This window comes from Protopterus annectens, chromosome 13.part0 (assembly GCF_019279795.1).
Source record: "Protopterus annectens isolate FY-2018-M chromosome 13.part0, PAN1.0, whole genome shotgun sequence".
Taxonomy (NCBI): domain Eukaryota; kingdom Metazoa; phylum Chordata; order Ceratodontiformes; family Protopteridae; genus Protopterus; species Protopterus annectens.
Genome location: NC_056747.1, coordinates 1143258844 through 1143282304, shown reverse-complemented (window position 1 = coordinate 1143282304; position 23461 = coordinate 1143258844). Strand labels below are relative to the sequence as shown.

At 39.4% G+C, this 23461-nt stretch overlaps 1 protein-coding gene across 6 annotated transcripts in view; it reads left to right on the top strand.

Annotated features, from left to right (window-relative positions):
• Positions 1-23461, top strand: part of FMNL1 (formin like 1) — a 1099995-nt gene that overhangs the window by 500414 nt on the left and 576120 nt on the right. For all 6 annotated transcript variants that reach the window (XM_044055136.1, XM_044055138.1, XM_044055134.1 and 3 more), the window contains exon 2: positions 23047-23130. In XM_044055136.1, coding sequence (XP_043911071.1) covers positions 23047-23130 — 84 coding nt within the window. The remainder of the gene's footprint in view (positions 1-23046; positions 23131-23461) is intronic.

The window sequence follows — 23461 nt, the reverse complement described above, 5'->3', positions numbered from 1 at the left end:
TTAGATTTGTACGTGACTTTAGAGGACTTTTCAAGACAACTAATTTCCTTGTTCAAGCTGTGGATGATGTCCTTCCTCTGCCAAGTCAGTTCCCTCTTAGATATTACTTTCTTCTATTTGTTGTCTTATCTATGTGTGTTTGAAGCCCACCAGGGTGGCTTGTTTTCTTTGAGGAACTTGTTTTGACCTGTTCACATTCAGCCGACTCTATACATTTGTATAGCTGCTTATAGTGGCCATTTTTTACACCTCTGTATAGCAGTCATTGTTGGCAGTGGTAGCAGGGGGTTTACAACTCTTTATGCATTGGTTATGAGCCTATAGTTTGCTTTGGATAAATGTTTCAACCACTCTGCTCTTGAGGGTATTATTGTGAATGTGAACGAGACTGAATTGTGATCTCACCTGACCAAGGGGGCCAACACACAGGGGTTAGTGTAGAGAACCAATATGTTGGTCAGTACTAAGTCTAGGACATTCAAGCCCCTTGTGGGGGTGCAGACTATCTGTTACACAGCATGTGTATTAACAAAGTCCAGGACAGGAAGCTTAGGGTGAGTGTGTTTGTGCACATATATGACTCCAAATCGATAGAAGGATAGTTGAAATCATACATGACCAGGGTATTTGATTGTCTAGTGAGTGACTCAGTTAAGTCCAAGTATGCAGAGTTGTACTCGTGGTTCATGGTGGGAACCTGTAGCTAACAATGATATGGAAGAAGGTACAGTTAGTTGGACTTAAAGTAGAGCTACGGAGTCATACTCTTTGACAGGTCTTGTGGTGTATTTGTCTTTAATGAAGATATATAGATCTCTGACTTTGGTTCTTTCACTCTCATTTTGATGTGTGAACATGTGGAAGGCATTGTACCCTTGTATGGCCAGGGTGCTAGCTACGGCCTTGAACCATCTCTGTGTGACTGCACAGTCATGGGTATCTTCCAAAGTAAGGAGTTCTTCCAGTGAGTGCAGTTTCTGATTTACACTCCTGGTATTAACCAGCGTAACCTTCAGTTTGTCTGTAGTGGATTTTTTATGTTGGAACTTTATTTGTTCTGACATTGCCTAAAAAGGATACTATGGGGGAGGCAAGCACCTTCATATAGTACAGTGAGGTATGTCTCCAGTCATTTACTGCAACAGGGACTATGGCAGAGTCATAACAGCACTTGTTCTTGAGAGATTTGAGTGCATGCATGATCTGATAGATCCTAGCACCTGACAAGCAGCAGACTGTGACCTTCTCATTGTCCAGCCTGGTGAGGGGGACATCTGTGTGTCCCCCTCACCAGGCTGGTGAGGGGGGCATCTGTGTGTCTCAGATGGAGTTGCTTATAAGCAAGACATTTGATTTTGAGATGTTTTGACTGGTGAGCTTATTGGCTGAGACACTGGTGTGTTTATTGTTATGTGTAGTGGACTCTGTGGGGTCTGAACTGTGTGCAGTAGGTTTGTGCTTGGGAGGTCTCTGATTTTAGTTTGGTTTCTAGCGAGCACCTCCACATATGTGGGCTTATGTGTTGTGAGCTTATGTGCAAGAGGTGAATTGTGTGCACTGACAACATGTTTGATATCTGGTTTCTTGTTATATTAGAGAATTGATAGTAAATTCATAGTATAGATACAGCTCTCTCTCCTGTTGTATTAGTTTGTTTTAGCAGTAACTGGTTGTCAGTATACATGAGTCTCTGTTTTCTCAGGATGCCCATGTAAATCATGCTGCCTGGAGAAATAGTGGGAAACTATCCATTATGGAAGGTATATATTGTAGTAACTTGTGGGTAGTGGGTTAGATTGGCAGGTTTTGGTGTAAGACTAACAAAATGTGTCTATTCTATGGAGGGCTAGGGTTACAAAAATGTGTCAAAGTTTCACATGCACAACTAAGTTGCTCATAAGGCAGCAGTGCAAGCTCTGAGCAGCTATGGTAAACTGAGTAAAAACACTCCAAAACACATACAAGCAAAGTTAAACTGTTTTAAACAAGTAAACAAAGGGAAAGGCCAACAATGAACCTTATTCCAGCAATCCCCAACTCAGATGGGTTATTGGCTGCACAATTCTGCCACAAGGGTGCAGGGGGGCATTTTTAGTAAGAGGCTGGTTTTACTGTTCCAGTGATACCAAATATTCTAGATTCAGCAAGCCTGAATCGAGATGAAGCTATAAAATGCAGAACTACTAGAAATCCAAAGTGCAGAAAATCATATTCACAACAAAAGAACAAGCAGTTTAAATAAAGCAGCAATTCAGTAGAATACTCCAAAAAGAGTGTAGATAACAAACCTTCCTAGCATGAAATAAGTTGTCTGGAACCCAAGTGCTTAAACACGAACTAAGACACTTTCAAAATAACAGACACAGTACCAGAAATTCCAAGCTTAGAAGGGTGTATGCTATTCTCCCCTTCCACAAGAGTCTACACCACAAACCTTCCTAATGTAAAATAAGTGGTTTGGAGACCAAGTGCTTAAACCATAATAAACAGCATTTAAACAGCAATTCCCAGATCAGACGAGCAGAGGCTACCCTCTCTTCCCACCGGAGTGTAGACTACAAACCTTCTCAATGTAAAACAACTGGCCTGAAACCCAAGTGCTTAAACCAAAAGTAATAGGCTTAGAATAACAGTTACAATGTAATGTGATACCAGACAGATGACGGTGACATGTCTTTTAATCTACTCACATATATCTAGTAGTGGTTAGTAGGCCCTGTGTTACCTTGATGAGAAAGCCCTGTGGTCTGTCCAGCTGCTGCATGTGTCTGGTGAGGTTCCTGCAAAACAGAACATTATACTGTATTACTGTTCTGATGAGTTTAATTACAGTGCTGTCATACAATCCTGAGATCTGCATGTGATGGCATGCCTTATGATGTGCACCATACGTATGTACAGGAAAACATTAAAGAGAAAGTTATAAAGTAATGACAGACACCGCAGTTCCTGACTTCACAACCCTTCCAAGAGAATACACTAGAAAGTACTGACAAGATGATGCTATCCACTGTATAATATGGCAAGGCAAATATAACTGACGGGTACAATTATCAGTTCAACAGCACAAATGCAGTTATAAAAAATTAAATAAATAAATAAAATATATACATATTTTATTCAGCTGCTCTTACTGTAACTGTCTTAGTTGCTGTTCTGCGTGCTGTTATCTGTTCAGTTGCTCTTACTCTGCACTTATTACTGCTTGTTAGTAGCCTTCTAATTTACTGCCTTCTGCACTTGTTTTTTAGTCATTTGTTAATTTAATTGCATTTATTTAAACTGTATTTGCCATAATATTGCTACACACTCAAGTGTGCTAGCATGCACTACAATTTGAATTGTATTTACTGCTGTTTTGGCTGCTTTTCTGTAAAAAAAATAAATAAATAAATAACATTCTAAGCTCGTTTCCTGCCTTTCCTGTAACTAGTCTAGTCCAGATACAGAGTTGCTGTATCCAGGATTGTTGGTAAGCTTCTGAGCCCCGCAAGTCTTTCTGTGTTGGATGAAAGCCTTCTAGCTTATCAGTGGGAGTGGTAAGCACTAAATAACATGTGTCCATTGTCCCTGTCTCTTGTCTTGTTTGCCTTGTTAGTCTGCAATTGCTTCCTCACCTGCTCAACTTACAGCATCTAGACATTCCTACAGCCCTTCCGTAACATTAGTCTCTCTCTCTCTCTCTCTCTCTCTGTTAAAAAAAAAAAAAAAAAAGGGCAACTGTTTCACAAAAAAAATCATCCCATACATAGCTCTCCATTTCACACACGTGTCTTCTTGACACAGTTGATTCTGTCCAATTCTCTATACAACAGATGGTTTTGTGGTCACTCCTATCTCTGGAGGTAACATTCCAAATAAAGCAAAATTAGTGCATATATGTTCGTGTTTTTTTTCTGGAAGAAACGGATAGCTATGGTTCTTTCCTACATGCTTTGTGCACATTCCTAACTTGCTTTCACTTTGCCCATTCCCCTGCTTGCTCCCCATTCCACCACTTTCCTGTCTTCCCCATTTCTTTTCTTTAAAGCATAATTGCAGGATGTTGTATATTGCGCACTAATGTATGGCTACAGCAAAACCCGTACTTAGTATTATATATTTGGATTGGAAACCAGTACCATCTAGCCATATTTTAGACACTCCATACCAACTATCACACTTCAGAATTTGGATTTACACTTAAAATTATCTGACACTGTTAACGTACACCTGGATTCGAACCACGTACCATCTGAACAAAAAAATGCATCTATCACTGCACTAATAGATGTTGCTACAGACTCAGTTGATTAGCATGATTAGTAGGTATATTTTAGAGACTGTATAGCAAATGGCAGACTTAACTGCTGTTGTATACACTAGTTAACTGTATCTCTCGCTACAGGAATTAATGCACTTAATGCAGAAATAAGTTCCTTTTTGGGACAAATGGTTTAGCTATACGTAATACATTAAAGCATTTTGATATTAATGTTGGTTATCGATGCTTGTACACTACTGCTGTACAAGACTAAATGAGTAATGTGCAATAATGCTTTACAAACATTACATTGTGCAATGCTGCTTCATAGAAATTTAATGAAGAAGATACAACATTAGTGATATGGGCAGCAAGCACAGAGAAGTACAAAGGGAAATCTTTCCTAAGCTGTGTCACTTATCATTGAATGTATTAAATACATCTGCTAGGTAACTAACTCAGTGGTAGCAGATGTTAATGCATTGTTGTTGGAGGCCGATGGTACAGGTAGAGGTAATAATTTCACAACCTTGTACGATACTTTAAATATATCGACTTTTATTGCTGCCTTTTACCATTGTTTCACACTGGTGCTCACTGCACACCATCATGCAATAATTTTTTAAAGAGAAGAAATCGGGAAGACAGGAAGTGGTAAAATGGGAAGCAAGCAAGTGAATGGGCAAAGTGAAAGCAAGGCAGGAATGTGCAGGAAGGATGCAAGAAAAAGCCATAGCTATCGATTTCTTCCAAAATAAAACATATATGCACACATTTTTCTGAATTCGGACTGTCGCCTCCAGAGTGAAGGGTGACCACAACACAATCCATTGTAAAGAGAATTGTAAAGAATCATGTGTGCCATGAAGACATATGTGTGAAATGGAGAGCTATATATGGTATTTTTTTTTTTTTTGTGAGATAGATGCCCTTTTTTTTGAGAGCAAGGAATGTTTATTTATTTATTTATTTATTTATTTATTTATTTATTTATATTTGTTGACCGGGAGTGTCCGACTAGACATAGGTCCATTTTCAGTGGGGGCCCGGGGAGAAAAGCTCCACAGTTAAAATAAACAGACAGTAGTTACATTGGATTACATAGCGATTAACAATTTACATAGCAATTACTTACAACATATTTACAGATGAAGAACATAATACATCAGGTAGACAACTAGAATCTTTATCTGTGAAGTGCATAACAGACATTAACAAATGTTACAAGAAGAAGAAGTTCCTGCTGTATAATAAGTACTGGCTTATGAGCATCTGAGCTTGCTATAATCAAGGTAGTTAGTGGAGTAGAAAGAAAGGTAGTGGTTGGATGGGGTGGGTGATATTAGAGTGAGAGTTGCAAGGGCATAGCCAGCATGTTTTTAGATGCACTTTTAGTAAAGTTTTGAAGTGGGTGCATGATGGTACGGAGGTAATTGTGGGTGGGAGGTAGTTCCATAATTTGGCTATGGTGCAAGAGAATAGTGCTTCACCAGCAAGTGATCTGCAAGTGATTTTTGTTGCTGGATCTTAGTAGTCTGGTGGTGCGATAGGGCTGGAGTAGATTCTGGAGGGATGGGACATTTAGTGGATGGTTTACTAGTTTGTGGACGAGTGAGAGTTGATACCATTGAAGGAGGTGAGGGAGTTCAAGCCAGCCCAGTTCAGCAAGTGAGAGACAGTGGTGACTACAGTAGGATGCCCCTGTGGCGAATTTGGCGATTTTGTTGTAGCAGGTCTCTAGCTTGTTTAGATCGCATTGCCTTAGGTTGATATATATTGGAGAGGCATAAAGTAGGGTGGAGATAAGGTGGGAATTTGCTATTGAAATCTTTGCTGCTTTGGTGAGAAGTTGCTTATTTCTGTATAGCGCTCCTAGTTTTTTGTCGACTTTTTTTATGGTCATGGATATGTGAATGTCAAATTTTAGTTTATTGTCTACTTCCACTCCTAGCAATTTGGTGTGTTCAATTGGGTATATAGTGGTGTTGTCTTTTGCTGTAATGTTAAAGTAAGAGTTGTTTTGAATATGTTTGGTGGGCTGGAAGATGAGTAGTTTAGTTTTATTTGGGTTGAGTATTAATTGGGCATTGGATAACCAAGTTTCAACAGAGGAAAAGGCTTCCTGTGTGACTTTTTGCAGTTTGGGTAGGGACGGAGCTGAGCAGATCATGGTTGAGTCATCTGCATATTGTATGAGTGTGGCATGTTTGGTGGCAGAGGCTAGATTATTGGTGAAAACAGAGAAGAGTAGGGGTCCAAAGATGGATCCTTGGGGAACCCCTATGGAGACAGGTAGTTGGGGAGATATGTCATTCTGCCATACAACGGATTGTTGGTGGTCAGACAGGTAACTCTGAAACCAGTTGGTGACTGATTGTGAGGATAGGTTATTGAGGACATAGATAAGTTGTTTGTGTGGGACCATGTCAAATGCTTTAGATAGATCTAGGAAAGTAGCAGAGGAGAGATAGCCATTGTTTTTATGCTGAAGGATAGTGTTAGTAAAGGAGAGTAAGGCAGTGGTGGTGCTATGGTTTGGTCGGAAACCATGCTGAGTATTGGAAAGGAGGTTGTTAGTAAGGAGGTAGTCTGAGACCTGAGAGTGTATGCATCTCTCTAGTATTTTGGAGAGTAGAGAGAGAATAGCTATGGGGTGGTAATTGGTTAGTTCTGTGGAGGGTCCGCCTTTGTGGAGGGGAATTATATGTGATACTTTCCACAGTGTGGGAATGCAACTTTCTGACAGAGATCGGTTAATCAAGATGGATACTGGGTAGGCCAGAGCATCAGCTGCGATTTGTAGGTATTCACTTGGGAGTTTGAATGTTGGGAATGTTGGGGAAAAGCTGTAGGAATATGTAGGTGAGGTAAGTTGGGAGGTTAGGAAGCAATTGCAGATAGGCTACACAAACAAGACAAGAGACATGGACAGTGAAGGACACATGAAGTGGGTGAATACCATGGATGAGGAGAGGGTGGGAAATCTCAGTCCCATTCACATTGAGGTGGTTGTCACTGAGAATCTAGTCTTCACCCAGTAGACTGCCATCACTGTCACCTCACTACACTGCTGGCTGCTGTCCCTAGCATTACTTTCTCCTATGGATGCTTTGCACGAGGATGGAGTGCAGGAGCTCCATCCATGGTAGACATGCACCAACAGTATGATGAACAATCCTATGTACCATCCCTGGTAATTCATCATGGATGATAAACTCATCCACTCCTTCACTGCTCCCAGAGGGAGCCACAGGTCTATCCTCCAGGACAGAACTACCTGAAGGGATGAGTAGTGCAGGGGTAGTAGCAGGCGGGGGGTACCAGGTACTGTGGGACTATATCACATTGTTGAATTGTGAAAATAGCGAATGGCTATAATATTGAAAATGCTGTTCATCGAAATGTGTTTTGTGGGGTCACGGTACAGTGGGGATTGGAATATTTGCCCTTTCCTCACTGTAGTTTGATCTCGGAGTTGGTATACATAATTGGCGTGGGGTGTGGGGGTGCAGCCCCCCACAAAACACATTTCGATGAATGGCATTTTCGATATCATAGCCGTTCACTATTTTCAAGATTCAACAATGTGTTATAGACCAGGTACTGCACCAGACATGCTCAGCAGCGATGCTGTAGCCAGTGGAATAGGGCAGGTGGATCCTGTGGGACAGTCCTACCCTACTGTGCTGTGGGAAAAACAAAAAATAAAAAAAAAAAATCACAAAAAAAGAAGAGAAAAGGGTTGGGGTAAGAGAATAAACAGGAGAACATTAATACTTCATATGTGACCTGCAAAGCACTGATACAATTATTTGACTCTATTCTGTTACCTTTACTTTTAACACTACAAATTCCTAACAACTTTCTTCCTTACTTTTAAAACTACCCAGTTTATAACAGAGGCACACTATAGTACAGATTGTAACCAGTCCTTGATGTGTGCATATATTGCACATATGCAATTTCTAAGTATACTGATTACAGCTTACAGGAGGTCATTTGTGCCACTGGAATAGTGATAACTATTGTATATCTGGGAAGTGTGGTTTTTGAAGCCACATCCAAGGACTACACTAAAATACTGTACTGTTCTTTTGTCCTACTGATTATTGCATGCATACTTTCCTTTTATAGTTTAGAGATGCATGCTCACTGTTATTTGAGAATATGGCACCACTGCTTTGGGCTACAGACTAAGGCATGCATAATTTCTTTTACAGTTGGGATATGCATGCTCAATTTGATACAACTCTATTAAATACCAACTAAGTGGTCCTTAACTTTTAATGCTACAAAATTACTATACAAGTTATTGTTATTAAAATACTATTTAGGCAGTACTGTTCTGATACATATATACCACATGCTGCTTGCATCCTTACTAGACGTGTGGCATGGGACCAAACATTTGAGTCTCTCTCTCCTCAGCAGCTGTGGAAAAAAACAGAACAGAACACCATTATGAATAACAGTTTTGACTATATTTAGCTTTTAACTGTTACATTTACTCACTGAAATTGATACTTGCACATCTGTGGGGTGTTCCCTGCCTGACATTTCCCAATCCAAAGGTCGAGTGTAACCTGCTTACTCTGCCAGAGGTCGTCAAAATGATGTCTGCATTATTTACCTGTGCATGGGAGGCCTGTCACACTCATTAAGGCCTTGGCAACACTGCTCCAGGCTTCAGATTTATATTCTGAACCTGAATAATCCCAGCCTGGGCCCATGCTCCTTAACTAGGAGTCCAAAAAAAATCCTTAACTAGGAGTCCGTAAAAAATCTTGGACTCCTGGACACCCCAGTGCTGTACCCAAAAGCACACACCCTCTCCAGCAACTCTAGACATGCCTGCTATAGTTAAAGCTCAATGTCTAATGAGCATTTCATGCCAATTGCATTTTAGATGCTGCTGTTTCCAGCATTTTGTACATCTCAGGCTTACTGAGAGTGTGCACATTTTGGTTTTGCAACATTTGAAAACATTGCTCATAACTTACCATCATGCAAACATGGTAGGCGAGGGTGCGCACTGACGGGTATCATGTTTGTGTGATGTTAAGCAATGCACAACAGTGGCAAGCACTGCAATTTCTATATCATCTGCTATACAGGTACTTTGTAAATGTGCTACTCAAATGGACACTGTATACGGTTCTCCTGCACTTACAGATATTGCCAAAAGATGATTGAGAAAATAGTTGTGTATGTTGCACTTCTATGATTTCCAATCTCACAAGAATAAAATAAAGTTTGCACACCCTGTACTAGAACGCTGGATCATCTGCACTCCACACCTACACTGAACATCTGCTGCCACAGGATTAGCAAGATGATAGCTGCTATCTCAGTAGTTATTGTAAGGTTCTTGCTGTTAACTGCTGTGCAACACTTCTTACTGTGTTTGCACACTGCACAATATTATTAATTGAATGCATTCAGTCTATACATGTGGCTGTCTGGGTCTTGTCTACAACTTGGGTGGCATATTCCTCCAGTTTATGTTCTGCTGCACTAAGTGCAAACCAGATGAGCACAGCTAAACCTGTTTATGTCAAGCGTTGCATCGGGTAAACACTGGCAAGAAAAAAAATAGAAAACAAAAAGAAATTAAAACACAAAAGGCAGACTGCCCACAGTTTTGCAGAATGTCCAGATATTTGTATCATATTGTTGGTGTGTTCATTGTAAATTGTGTGGTTTATTGTGAAATCACTGATGATTACAGTCAATAAATAATGACATACATTTCTCTTCCATACTTCATATCCTTCAGAAAATGCATACTTGCCATTTACTGGCATTAAAAGGTTATATGAAATTATCCACATTCAGTATACAGGTTTTGCTACATTCAGTATACAGGTTTTGCTACATTCAGTATACAGGTTTTGCTACATTCAGTATAAAGGTTTTTCTACATTCAGTATACAGGTTTTGCTACATTCAGTATACAGGTTTTGCTACATTCACTATAAAGGTTTTGCTACATTCAGTATAAAGGTTTTGCTACATTCAGTATACAGGTTTTGCTACATTCAGTATAAAGGTTTTGCTACATTCAGTATACAGGTTTTGCTACATTCAGTATAACGGTTTTGCTACATTCAGTATACAGGTTTTGCCACATTCAGTATACAGGTTTTGCTACATTCAGTATAAATGTTTTGCTACATTCAGTATACAGGTTTTGCTACATTCAGTATACAGGTTTTGCAGCCAATAACACTGGGTGAACATCGAAACTTTGCTTACACGTGCTGCACATCATTAATATTCATGGTGCAAGGCTGTGTGATGCCACGTGATAAGTAGTATTGTGTACACAAATTCACTCCTTGAACCTACACAGATTTTATTGAATCCAGATCATTTTCTTTCTGCACTACTGCCCAATCCTCATACTACTAGGCTGACCCTAAAAACAACTTACCAAAGGAGTCAAAATAAACCCATTTACTAACATATTGGTGGATGGCGGTGCAGCCTCTGTACTGAATATACCTATTCCAGCAAGGGTAGGTATGAGTTCCAAAACTTGTACTTTCTCATTCCACAAATATAAGTAAGTAAGTCACTTAAGCAGACCAAAGAGCTATTGTAGTCCATAAAAACAGGAATTTATGCTAAGTGGGCGCAGTGGTGCAGCGGAAGCATTGTCACCTCACAGCAGCTGGTTCTCCGGTTTGATTCACAGCTGGAGTGCCTTCTGTGAGGAGTCTGCATGTCTTCCCTGTGTTCGTGTGGGTTTCCTCTGGGTGCTCTGGTTTCCTCCCATGTTACAAAGGCATGCATTTAGAGCATTTCTCCTCGGGCCTCCACTGAAAATTGGCTTTGTTCCAAGTCAGACTTTCCCAGTTAACAAATGTTAAATAAATAAATAAAAATAAAAATAAATAAATAAAATCTGGTTGATAAAGACAAAACAGGTTGCCCTGTTCTCGTCTTGTAATCTGTCAATGAAACATGTTTTTAAGATGTGACTAGTGAAACGTGTAGTGAGACTAGGATCGTAGTTCTCATCCCCTCGGCACAAACAATCTGGGCAAACCCAAAAATAATGGGGGGACAAAGCCTCAAAAATAGGGACAAATTTTAAATACTGATCTTAAGGTCTTGTTTACCATGCACTTTCTGAAGTATACAAAGTCTGAAACTCAAATGACTGTCATTATTTAGTGAATTCAAACCTCACTGATTTGTTTCAGAAATCTAGAAAATTACAAATTTAATAAGGAACACACCAAAAATATGAGGCAAAAATCAGTACATTCTGTGAAAATCTGTAGAGTTGAGAGATATGACTGGGTTGTCTCCAGTACCCCAGTAGAGTATGACCTTATCAGGGTAGAACTCAGGTCATTGCTCAACTATAATCCCCAACCTAGGTTTGGAAAGTAGCCAGGGTAATGCAGGTGAGCTAAGATGATGAACACCAATAATAAAAGAAGTATTATCTAGTGTACTAATACATTTTAGCAAGGTCTGACCCTACTGTTCATACAATATTATGACACGCATTATTAGCTTACTTGTTCTCCAACCAACTGCAACTACTCAAACTGAGCATTAAACCCTGCTCACAATCCTGCTTATTTATTTGGTGCCCAAGACAAAGTCAAGGTATTCTGATGATACCGTATGCTGCCTTAGGTCTAGGATTTCCAAATGAGTGACACAGCTTCGTACGTAAAGTAAAGCTGCTGAAAATCAAAGTGACAAAGCAGCCCAGCACTGTAAGTAATATAAGTGAGATTGCATCCACAAATGTCTGGCTTCACAGACTAGAGTGATGGAACCCTGGCTACATCCCGGATGACCCAGGTTTAAGAGGTAGTTTGAATGGTGGAAGAGCTAGTTAACAGATGGATGAGACTGAGCAGTAAAAATGAGTTAAACCATCCCATAGACAGATATTTGTGAAGTCCTCCCATATGAGCTCAACCTGGTGGAAGGGCAGATATTGCAGCTGCTGCAATCTGGAGCTTAGGGACTTACCAAAGGGTATTCATGAACCCTACTAAGATATCACAGGTTGGGGATATATGCACTTGCAGTGGGTCTAGCATAGCAGATACTACTTGTTTTTTTCTGGACAAAAAGGGGAGATATTAGAAGCATATAAAAAATCTAGCCTCCACTGAATGATGGATGAGATCCCTGACTTTTGATTCCCTCTTTTGATATCCCATGATGTCTAGGTGTCAGGAGGAAGAAGTGGACCAATAAAGGAGAGGAGAGGAGCTTGATGATCACAGTGGGTGAGGCCAAAAAGAATACCACAAAAATAAACACATTGCAGCTACAAAGATTTCCATACATAGCAGCTGCAAACCAAGGCAAATTCCAACATTTTAACATAAAAACATATCAGGAAACAAAACTGCCAATACAAAAACCCTACAGTAAGAACTTTACTTGTGGATGTCTTGAGTCCATAATCCTCTATGGAGGAAGGAGGATATGACGTCTGTAGCACCCCTAAATATTCTGATAAACTCTGAATGTTGGAGAAAGACATGTCCCCTACAAGAGGAGATCTTATTCAGGTATATATGGCATTTAGTGACAACTACCTCTGGGAATGTTTGGGGTTATCAAAAAGCAGAAGAGAATCATCAGACAGCCTATGTAGAAGATTCTATAGGAATGAGAAGTGTACTGATTGGTTCTCTGACAGAGTAGCTGATGCTTGGAACAGACTACCAAATTACATTAAAGCAAGTGCTAGTTTAGATATTTTTAAGAACAGCCTGAACATTTATTATGGGAACAAGTGTTTTGGCATATTGGCAAGCTAGAAGGGTTTTAATGCCCGTGCTTGAAACATTTGTATGTATGTATGTACAGTAGCAATCATTTTGCCTTCAGACAAATATAAAGGCTTCTTATTTGTGTGTGCTTCACTTCACATTTCTATTCTGCATTCCTGTGCAAAAACTGCTCATCATCATCAAATTATAAAGCAACGTTACAACAGCATGCTCTTCTTTATTCTTCAGATTCCAGAAAGTCTCCACAGCACATCCCTAATGTCATTGATAGATCTAAACAAAAACAATACAAAAACAATTCCGGGTAAAATCAATGAGAACAATGCAGTCAGCTCAGTGCTGTTGTCTGCATGTCCCACTGTTGGCTAGCTTTGATAAATTGGGAACCAATACAGTCGGCTCAGTGCTGTTGTCTGCATGTCCCACTATTGGCTAGCTTTGATAAATTGGGAACCAATGCAGTCAGCTCAGTGCTGTTGTCTGCATGTCCCACTATTGGCTAGCTTTGATAAATTGGGAACCAATGCAGTCAGCTCAGTGCTGTTGTCTGCATGTCCCACTATTGGCTAGCTTTGATAAATTGGGAACCAATGCAGTCAGCTCAGTGCTGTTGTCTGCATGTCCCACTATTGGCTAGCTTTGATAAATTGGAAACCAATGCAGTCAACTCAGTGCTGTTGTCTGCATGTCCCACTATTGGCTAGCTTTGATAAATTGGGAACCAATGCAGTCAGCTCAGTGCTGTTGTCTGCATGTCCCACTATTGGCTAGCTTTGATAAATTGGGAACCAATGCAGTCAGCTCAGTGCTGTTGTCTACATGTCCCACTATTGGCTAGCTTTGATAAATTGGGAACCAATGCAGTCAGCTCAGTGCTGTTGTCTGCATGTCCCACTATTGGCTAGCTTTGATAAATTGGGAACCAATGCAGTCAGCTCAGTGCTGTTGTCTGCATGTCCCACTGTTGGCTAGCTTTGATAAATTGGAAACCAATGCAGTCAGCTCAGTGCTGTTGTCTGCATGTCCCACTGCTGGCTAGCTTTGATAAATTGGGAACCAATGCAGTCAGCTCAGTGCTGCTGTCTGCATGTCCCACTATTGGCTAGCTTTGATAAATTGGGAACCTATAAGGAGAGCAACAGCATTCTAAGTGAATGTCGAAACTTAAGTCAAACTTACCATAATTATTTTCGGAGATAGTAGTTTTTTTTCCCTTTTTCTACTGTTTGGCCTTTTTCTACCTTGGCATAGGTTTATATAAGGTGGGGTTGTCCACCCCTCCCCGAAAGAAATATTTAATCCAAGAGTCACTGAAAGTAATTTTGGCAAATTGGTTTCAGAGGTTTTTGTTTGCTGAGATTGCTGTTGATCTGTCAATATGAATCTAATAAATGTTACTTACATTACCGTCCTCATTACATAGTTTAAATTCAGCACAGGTAGCAACTCAGAAAAAGTTCACGGGCCTGTGCATGTGGAGAGGGTATGTCTGTTATACCCCTCAGCTCATTTTGACACAGAAGCACAGATGTGCACAAACATGGACTGATACGGAATATTAAGATCTTAGCCAAGCGCTCCTGTATTTATAAATGGATTGACAGTTTATATAAATGCTCATTTTTATATGTGCAAGTACAGCTTAGGGTGTCTTCTTTTTGCTATATAAATCTTGACCAGTTCATTCAGTGTAGGCTACACATTTTCTAGATATTCCAGGAACTCTAAGGTGTCCTAATAAGATAAACAATAACTGCATGCGCTAACAGACTTCTGTCTCAGTGTTTGTTTCTAAAGTGGCACATGTCCAAAAAAGGGAGTGCATGTGGATGAGGATATACTAAGCCAGGGTTGTGGTACATCAGAGAATTTCACCTACTCCAAAGTGATCTGGAGTTAGTTTATATAAATAGCATAGTTGTTTAGGATGAGGGCCTGCACAAAATGCAACAATGATGTAACAGCGAGTTTGTTTAAAGATGTACTGTCTTTTCCCTTATAGTTTATTTTTTGGATATTTACAGTCTACAATTTCAGGTGTTGCATTTGTGGTAGCCCAGTCCAAAATCCCAAAATACATAAAAGCAACAAAGTAAAGTAAACCCAACTTTATTTGGAGGCCATGCTTCTAACACCACCCCTCCCATGCAACAGCTTTCAATATCAGCAATTGTTATGTCTCAGAGATTCTCCATCTAGATTCATATACAGCAATGTTAACAGCCAATGATACATTTTTTTATTTAAAGGGTGGTGCAGTGATGCCGCAGCTAGTGTTGTTACCTCACAGCAAGAGGTTCTGCAGTTCAATTCTCGACTGGGGGGTGCCTTCTGTGCAGCGTCTGCATGTCCTCCCTGAGTTTGGCTGGGTTTCCTCCAAGTGCTCTGGTTTCCTCCCACATTCCAAAGAAATGCATCTGGAGCATTTCTCCCCAGGCTTCTGCTGAAAATGGGCTCTGTCCCAGTTGGACTGTCCCGGTAAAGAAATGTAAAATATAAATAAATCTTCCATCATGTCTGTTGGTGTAATCTTCCAAAGGTTTATCACCTTATACTTATGGCTTTACGATTTTGTGGGCTGTCTCTGTTAGTATTGAGTACCAAGTCCTTAGCGTTGATATTTCTTGTCAGAACATTTTAACATTATTTCATTTTAGTTTTTCTCCTATTAAGACAAAGGAAGCCACTATGATTAAGAGACGTAAGTTAGTACTTTGCACAGGGTAGAGTGTGTTTAGAATTGACCCATCAGTGTTTCTAACCATGCAGTCGTATCCACTGTTATTTCATTCCTGGTTGTTCTGCATGTGGTTAGGAGATGGAGGAAGATGTAGTTTTCTGAGCTAGAATGCAATCTGTGGATCAGATTTTTGACCGATTGGCTTTGATGCAGAAAGTGAAAGGCAAAAGCTGTATTATAAATAGTGCGATGTTATCGAATTTTGTACTAGCAACAGTAAAGCACATTTTCCATTACATGCTGTAAATCCACTTTTTGATTGATGATGTCACTGTCAAATTCTGCTCCTTTATGCATTCAAACTACTATCTTTAAATCTGTAGCTGTCTTTCTATATCTGCATTGTAAATATTTGTCTGTTCAAAATATTTGTTGTTAATCTCCATTTTTCTGTCTTTATTTGATGTACTAAACTATTTGCCCTTAAGGGCCTGTGTCAGAGATGAAAAAGGTCTGGTGACCAGCCCAATTACCCCAGTTGTCAAATGTCAATAAATAATTAAATAAATAACTAGACAAGTGCTGGTCATTAAAATGTGAGATCAGATTAGATGAGGGTCTGCAATTCAGTTTTAGCACATTTGTTGGTCATGCAAAGTAGATCAGGGGGGTTCCTATCAGATGACCGAAGACGCATAGTATCGAATGCGTCTTGGTCGAACTTGAAACAATGAAAATGCAAAATAACGAAGTGGCTTTTAAGCAAATTCTTTCCCAGGGAAAGAGTTCACTTAGCCGCTACTGTTACTTTGCCGTTTTTGACACTGTAGTGCGATCTCGGAGTTGGGATATTTAAGTAGGGGGGTGGTTGGCACAGCTCCCCATGTTATGTATTATTTCAATTTTTTTGGTTTTTTTTTTTTTTTTTGGAACAGCGATTTTTTTTCCCTTGGAAAAAAATCACTGTTCTGAGCTTTCGATATTGTAAACTTTCGCTTACATGGGTTCGATTATTCATCGTTTGCTTTTTTAAGCGTTTGATGATATAATATAGACCTGATCAGGGATAAATTTAACTAAAGTAGAAATGATGGACTTGAAGGTTCTGGTGACAAAGCATAACGCCCTGTTAGATTATTGTGTCAGCGCAACATTGTATAGCTAGCGGAGGGCTAGAAAACTTCCATCTCAGTACCTATTTCATGCATTGCACCCTTTACTGGGCCTACCTCTATCTTCTGTTTGGGATTCAACAATGTAGTCTGTCTATGTTCTCTGGAGATATATCACAACCTATTTTACCTGTTTCTGTCAAACTTCATATTCCACACCACATCTGCACATAACATCTGAGGATAGTGTAGAATTTCTGACTGCTATAGAGTTATCTCCTGTGATAGAAAGTCAAAAGCTACCGCTGCACAAATCCATTGTTGTACATGAAATGTTAGATACATCCTTGCTCTTCTTGCAGAAAAGACACAACAGATTATATATGCTGCTCTACAAAAACCTGGTAGACTCGATGCTTCTACTATTACTTAATTTGCATCAGGATTCATATCAACTCATCAAAAGTAATTTCAGTGGATCCCAAACCTCCATAATAGTTTCAGTGAAAATAACATTCAGTAAACCTAAAACAAAGTTTTCTGCAGGGAGCAAGCCTACCTGTACCCCACTAGGTGGGGGAACCTCAACTCCACATTCACAAAACAGTGAAAAAAGGGCAAAGTCTGTTTTACTAAATGTAATTTTTCAGAGAAAACATTTCAGGTATTTGGGACTTACAGAAATTATATTTGCAGAGTCATTACATTACTATTGCATCAGTCTCTCGCCAGAAGAATATAGTCACCTCCTAATTCTCATATATATAATTATTATCATAATTCTCATATATGTCATTATTATCATAATTCTCATATATGTTATTATTATAATAATTCTCATATATGTAATTATTATAATTCTCATATATGTCATTATTATCATAATTCTCATATATGTTATTATCATAATTCTCATATATGTTATTATTATCATAATTCTCATATATGTTATTATTGTCATTATTCATTGTTCATAAACAAGCATAGGATGCCACAGACCTCTCTCGTTAATGAAAAGTTTAATGCAATGGCCAAAGAAATTACTATGTGATTTAACAGGCGTAGTCATGCATACTTCTCAAGTATCCAGATTTTCAGAGAATGTCCATATTTTTGCCTCATATTTTTGGTCTGTTCCTAATAAAATTTGTGGTTTTCTGGCAAATCACTGAAGATAGACGTCACTAAATAACAATATACATTTACGTTTCAGACTTCATAGTCTTCAGAAAATGCATGCAAACACAAATCCCGTTACTCCAAGCAATGGTCTGTTTATAAGAGGAATATTTAAAATCTGTCCCAATTTTTGGGTCTTTCACTCCTCCATTATTTTAGGTTTTGTCCAGATTTCTTGTGCTAAGAGGTTGAGAGTTATGTAGCCATACCTTATTAACAGTATCCATGTAAGAGTTAGAAAAGGCATACATTTAGCAAGCCATAAATAGATATCCAAGGATATGTCAGAAATATGAGGGATTCTCTTATTAATCATTAAAAAGGTATTTGACAGGACCAATTGGTCAGTCATGTTTTCAGTTTTACAGAGCATATGTCACCCTCGAGACTTTATTAGTCATGTGAAAATCTTGTATACAAATCCTTCAGTTACCATCTTGTATATTAATCCTTCACTTGCCAATCCTGTATTAAGATGGCCTCCTCTCCACTTTTTGCTCCTTTAAGAACACCAGTCAGAGGTGCTCCCTGTTTCAGTTTTTTTGTTAATTATAGATTTGGAACATCTGATTCACAAGGTAGTGGGTGATCTTATCTAAACAGGGTATTGTGCCAGAGGGACACTCTGTAAAATTACTGGCATAGGTCGATTTACATGATACAATTCTCATTAAGTCTTGATATATTGATGTAAAGTCATTGCATCCTGATTTGCTGAACATTTCCTTAAAATAAGATCACTTGCTTTTGGGAGTAACAGAATTTCCACCTTACTTCCATGATTCAATGGTCAAGGAACTGGCATATAGAGAATTGTAGAAACAAGACACATCCATATAAAAACAAATTGGTGCATCCTTTATTTTCTAAATTCCTGCCCCAGTATGTGTGCAATTTTCAAAAAGTCAGGATTCGTCCACTTTTGCTTAGGGTTTCGCCAAGGATAATATGTGGATGGTTCATTTTCATTTGTAAGACGCACCCTCATTTTTAGACATAGGGCTGTCAGCCTTTTGGATGAATATCATACACACACACACAAACACACACACACAAACACACACACACACACACACACACACACACACACACACACACACACACACACACACACACACACACACACACACACACACACACACACACACACACACAGACACACACACAGACACACAGACACACACACGCACACACACACACACACACACACACACACACACACACACACACACACACACACACACACACACACACACACACAAAATACTTACCGCACTTGCTTTGGACCAGACCCACATATGCAGAGGTGCTCACATGTAACTTACCCAAACCTCAAAGGCCTCCCAGATGCAGTCCTCAGACACTCCTCATGCACACAAACAAGACAACTCCCACCACAACACATAAAACTACATCTCATGGTATCTCATCTACCAAGCTCCTAAGGTATATCACCACACAATTCAATATTTTGGTCATAGGGGACTCCATTATGAGACACATTGATGCGCCTCTCACCAGGCTTGATAAGGATAAGGCTACAGTTAGTTGTTTGTCAGGGTCCCAGGTCCCCAGATCATAAAAGCTCTCAGATCACTAATCCTCAAGTACCAGTATGACTCAGTCATAGTCCATGAGGGCATAAATGACCTGAGATGTACCTTCCTGGATTATATGAAGAGAGACATGATTGAGCTCCCAGAATATGTGTCACAGGTGGGTATGAGCTTAGCGCTGAGCATCATTCTGCCATCTCCAAGGATGATGCCACAATACCAACAGGAAATGATTGACTTTAATAACTGACCTAGCTACTGGTGTCATTCTAAATGGATCCAATATTTGTCAGCCTGAGAGAACAAGACTGACAAGCCACTCTGCTTTGTCAGAGATGGTCTTCACCTGTCCTCACTAAGTTTTCAGATACTGGTCAAATATCCTAGACCTGGTACTCACAAGTATTGGAGAGCATTGCAACCCCCTTGTAATGTCCTTGATCACAAATCAGTCTCCCTTGAAATAAATAAAAAACTAGAACCCCTACCTAACCCAAAAACCTTTAAAAGCTTTTCTAAGGCAAACTACCTCCTATAGCATAGCTAATTTACAAGCTCTCACAAACCCAGAAAACACAGAGGCTTATGGAAAGGTATATACAAAAGTCCTGTATGACCATATAAACAACTGCATAGAAGTGGCAGTACTAGACCGAAATAAGTCTATGACAAACCGCAAAAACAAGCCACCCTAGTGGACCCCTGGTATAAATAGATTGTACAACAAAAGAAAGAAAATCCTATCTAGAAGTAAGACAGAATGTGTACAACTGAACAAAAGTGAAGTGTGAAGCAAAAATAGCTTCCCAAGCTAAGGATAATCATAAGGCATTTTCAGTTACGATCACAATCTTAAGGGCAATACCCAAGAAAGTGAGGAGTTAGTTGTAGATGGCATCAGCTATACCCAGGCAGAAGATAGAGAAAATCTGCTGTCTGATAAATTCAGCTCAAATTTCATCTCTCCGTCACCTCCAGTTACCCCTCAAGAAATACAAAAAACCACTGGAAGCACTTGGAAGTTGACCACCAAAAAACGAACAAAGTGCTGTAAGCCAAAGAAAACTGTAGAACCACAAATCCACTTCGAATCTTTTAATGAACCAACTCCACAGACACATTACACAGTTGCACAAAACATTTAAGCGTTTTCATCCAATCCACTTGGACTTCATCAGACAATATACTAACATATAATTACTCTGTTATATACTAAATGACAAACCCTCCAACCAATAAAAATCCCTTAAAACATTTGGATTAAACCTATGAACTAACAAGCCTCATAAATATTAAAATAATAATTTGCTATGAAAGTGCATGTGCATATACATCTAAAACATCTTCATAGTTTAAAACCCCTCAAGAAATACCCTTCACCGTTCCTCTATCGGTCATCACAAAAGAATAGGTTGCCACTGTGCTCTCTAAAGCTAAAAACACAGCTTCAGTAGGTCCAGATAATATCCCAGGATTCCCCTTAAATAACTTGAAACAGGACCTGTCATGCTCACTGGGATCTCTGTTTAACCATAGCCTCCAGACTGGCTTTGTCCCTGTGGAGTTGTGGACAGCAATAGTCATCCCTCTGCATAAAGGGGGAACATCAACAAACCCAAGAAATTAAAGACCCATAAGTTTGACAGGTCTTATATGCAAAGCCACGGAAAGAATAATCACGGACCTGACAAATAACGAAATAGGAAACCTCCAAACACTGGACCCAACCCAGTTTGCATTGACAAGGACAGATCATACCTGTTCAATTTCTGGACTACTTTGAGAAAGTTACTATGGCCATGGATGAGGGTAAAACAGTGCATACTTGCTTACCTTAATCTGGCAAAGGCATTTGACACAATTCCCCACTTGGGTATTATAGATAAACTCACAAAATTGGGTATAAATCCCTATATCACCAGATGAATAGCCAAATGGCTCACAGACAGGACACGTTATTAGAGTGGGAGAATCCATATCCAACAAGAGGCCAGTTACTAGGGATGTACCACAGGACTCAGTGCTGGGCCATCTCCTGTTTGTAATATACTTCTCTGAAGTCAAGACTAATGTAGAACGCCTTTGGCTGACTAAGTGTGCTGACAATCACAAGCTGAGGGCAATCACTGAATGCCCCAACAATGTAGATACCATTTGGAAGGGTCTGATTCAGACAAATGATTGGTGCCAGAGCCATGGCCTAAAATCTAAATAAAAAAATGCATAATCATACCCTTTGGGAAGTCAAATACCCTAGCAAATTACAACATTAATAGCACACCCCTAAGAATGAACTCAGAGGTGAGAGATCTAGCTAGATAAATAGATAGTAGCCTGAACTTTGACTGCCATGTGTCCACAGTCGTGAGGAAGTCCTTGTAAATGGCACAGCTTATAAGTAAAGGCATGACATCCAGATCCAAGGAAGTTATAGTCCCACTGTACTTGGCCCTCATCAGACAAATAATCAAGTACAATGCCTCTTTCAGCATGTACTTGACCAGGCACTTGCAGCAACTGTAGTGGCCTCAGGGGTTCCTTACAAAAACAATACAGAGTGCAAACAACATGTCCTATAGAGAGCGACTAAAATTATTATTGCTTTACTCTGTCTTCTACTGACTATTAAGGGGTGATTTATGCCTAACCTACAGGGCACTCTCAAATCCAGCCCTAATGGAACTGTTACACATTTGTAAGACAAACTGCATGACAGCCAACCTGTCTAGGGATCTAAATCTGGTCTGTGACATGAATAAAACATGCAGAAGGGGCAGATATATGTCTCAAAGAATACCCCTTCTCTAGAACAGGCTTCCTTTTAGTGTAAAGCAGAGCCCTTCCCTGAACTTCTTCAAACACAGTTTGACTCAATGGATGGAGGGTTGTAAATTCACTCCTAGGGTAGTTCCCATGTCCATTATGGACAGAGGCAATCTGTAAAATACTCAGAGGCATAGGCACAAACCTAAGCCATCCTCTAGTCCTTAGGGGCCGAACATCGGATACAATTTGAGTAATAATGGCTAGGCATGTAAGGGCTCTTGAGATATTAGCCTAGTAATCTCCTAGAAGTATATACTCTTAAAAAGAATGTGCCTTTATGAAAAAAAAATCGGAAAATATAGGAGGAGTAATATTAAACCTCCCAGCAAAAGTCATAGCTCTATGCATAAGTCATAGCAATTGAAAGATATTTATTTATTCTGGAGTGTCATGCTAGTAAGAAGGTTTTTTGACTGTAGTCTACATCAAGAATTCAGAGTCGCTGGTTGTCTTTTTAAACATGTTTATGGGTGTGACAGAATGTTATTGTTAAATAAATGCTGCGATTACATTTTTTATGTTATAAATAAATGCTTAGAAGAAAGTGTCCACTCATCTTTCCCAATAAAGCATGTAATTTGAATGAAAAAAAAAACATAAGCAGTGATTAAAAGACCAAGAAGGTGCTTTTAATGACATTAGAGTATCTCAACATTTTCTTTTTTCACTTCCTTAGAATTCCATGAACCTGCCCCCGGATAAAATGAAGTTGCTGAGTCAATACGACAATGAGAAGAAATGGGAACTCATCTGTGACCAGGTAAGGTAGAGTAAAAACACAATTCTGCACAAGTCGAAATCAAACATTATGAGATGGTAGGAAAGTCTGGATTTGACATAAAATGCACACAGCATCATTATTTCATTTCATTACAAGAGATGAAACCATTAAATTTTCTAGTAACTAATATTGTGCTTGGTAAACTTAGATGAGTAAGTGAACAGGCTGAAATGAACACTAAAATTTCTTATGAGATGATTTTTGCCTACAGATTCATCTAGTCTAGCAGGTTTCTAAATGAAGAAACATGATGTGCAAACAAATCATGTCAAAGGGCATCCAATTCCAGGAAAAATGTATTTATGCATTT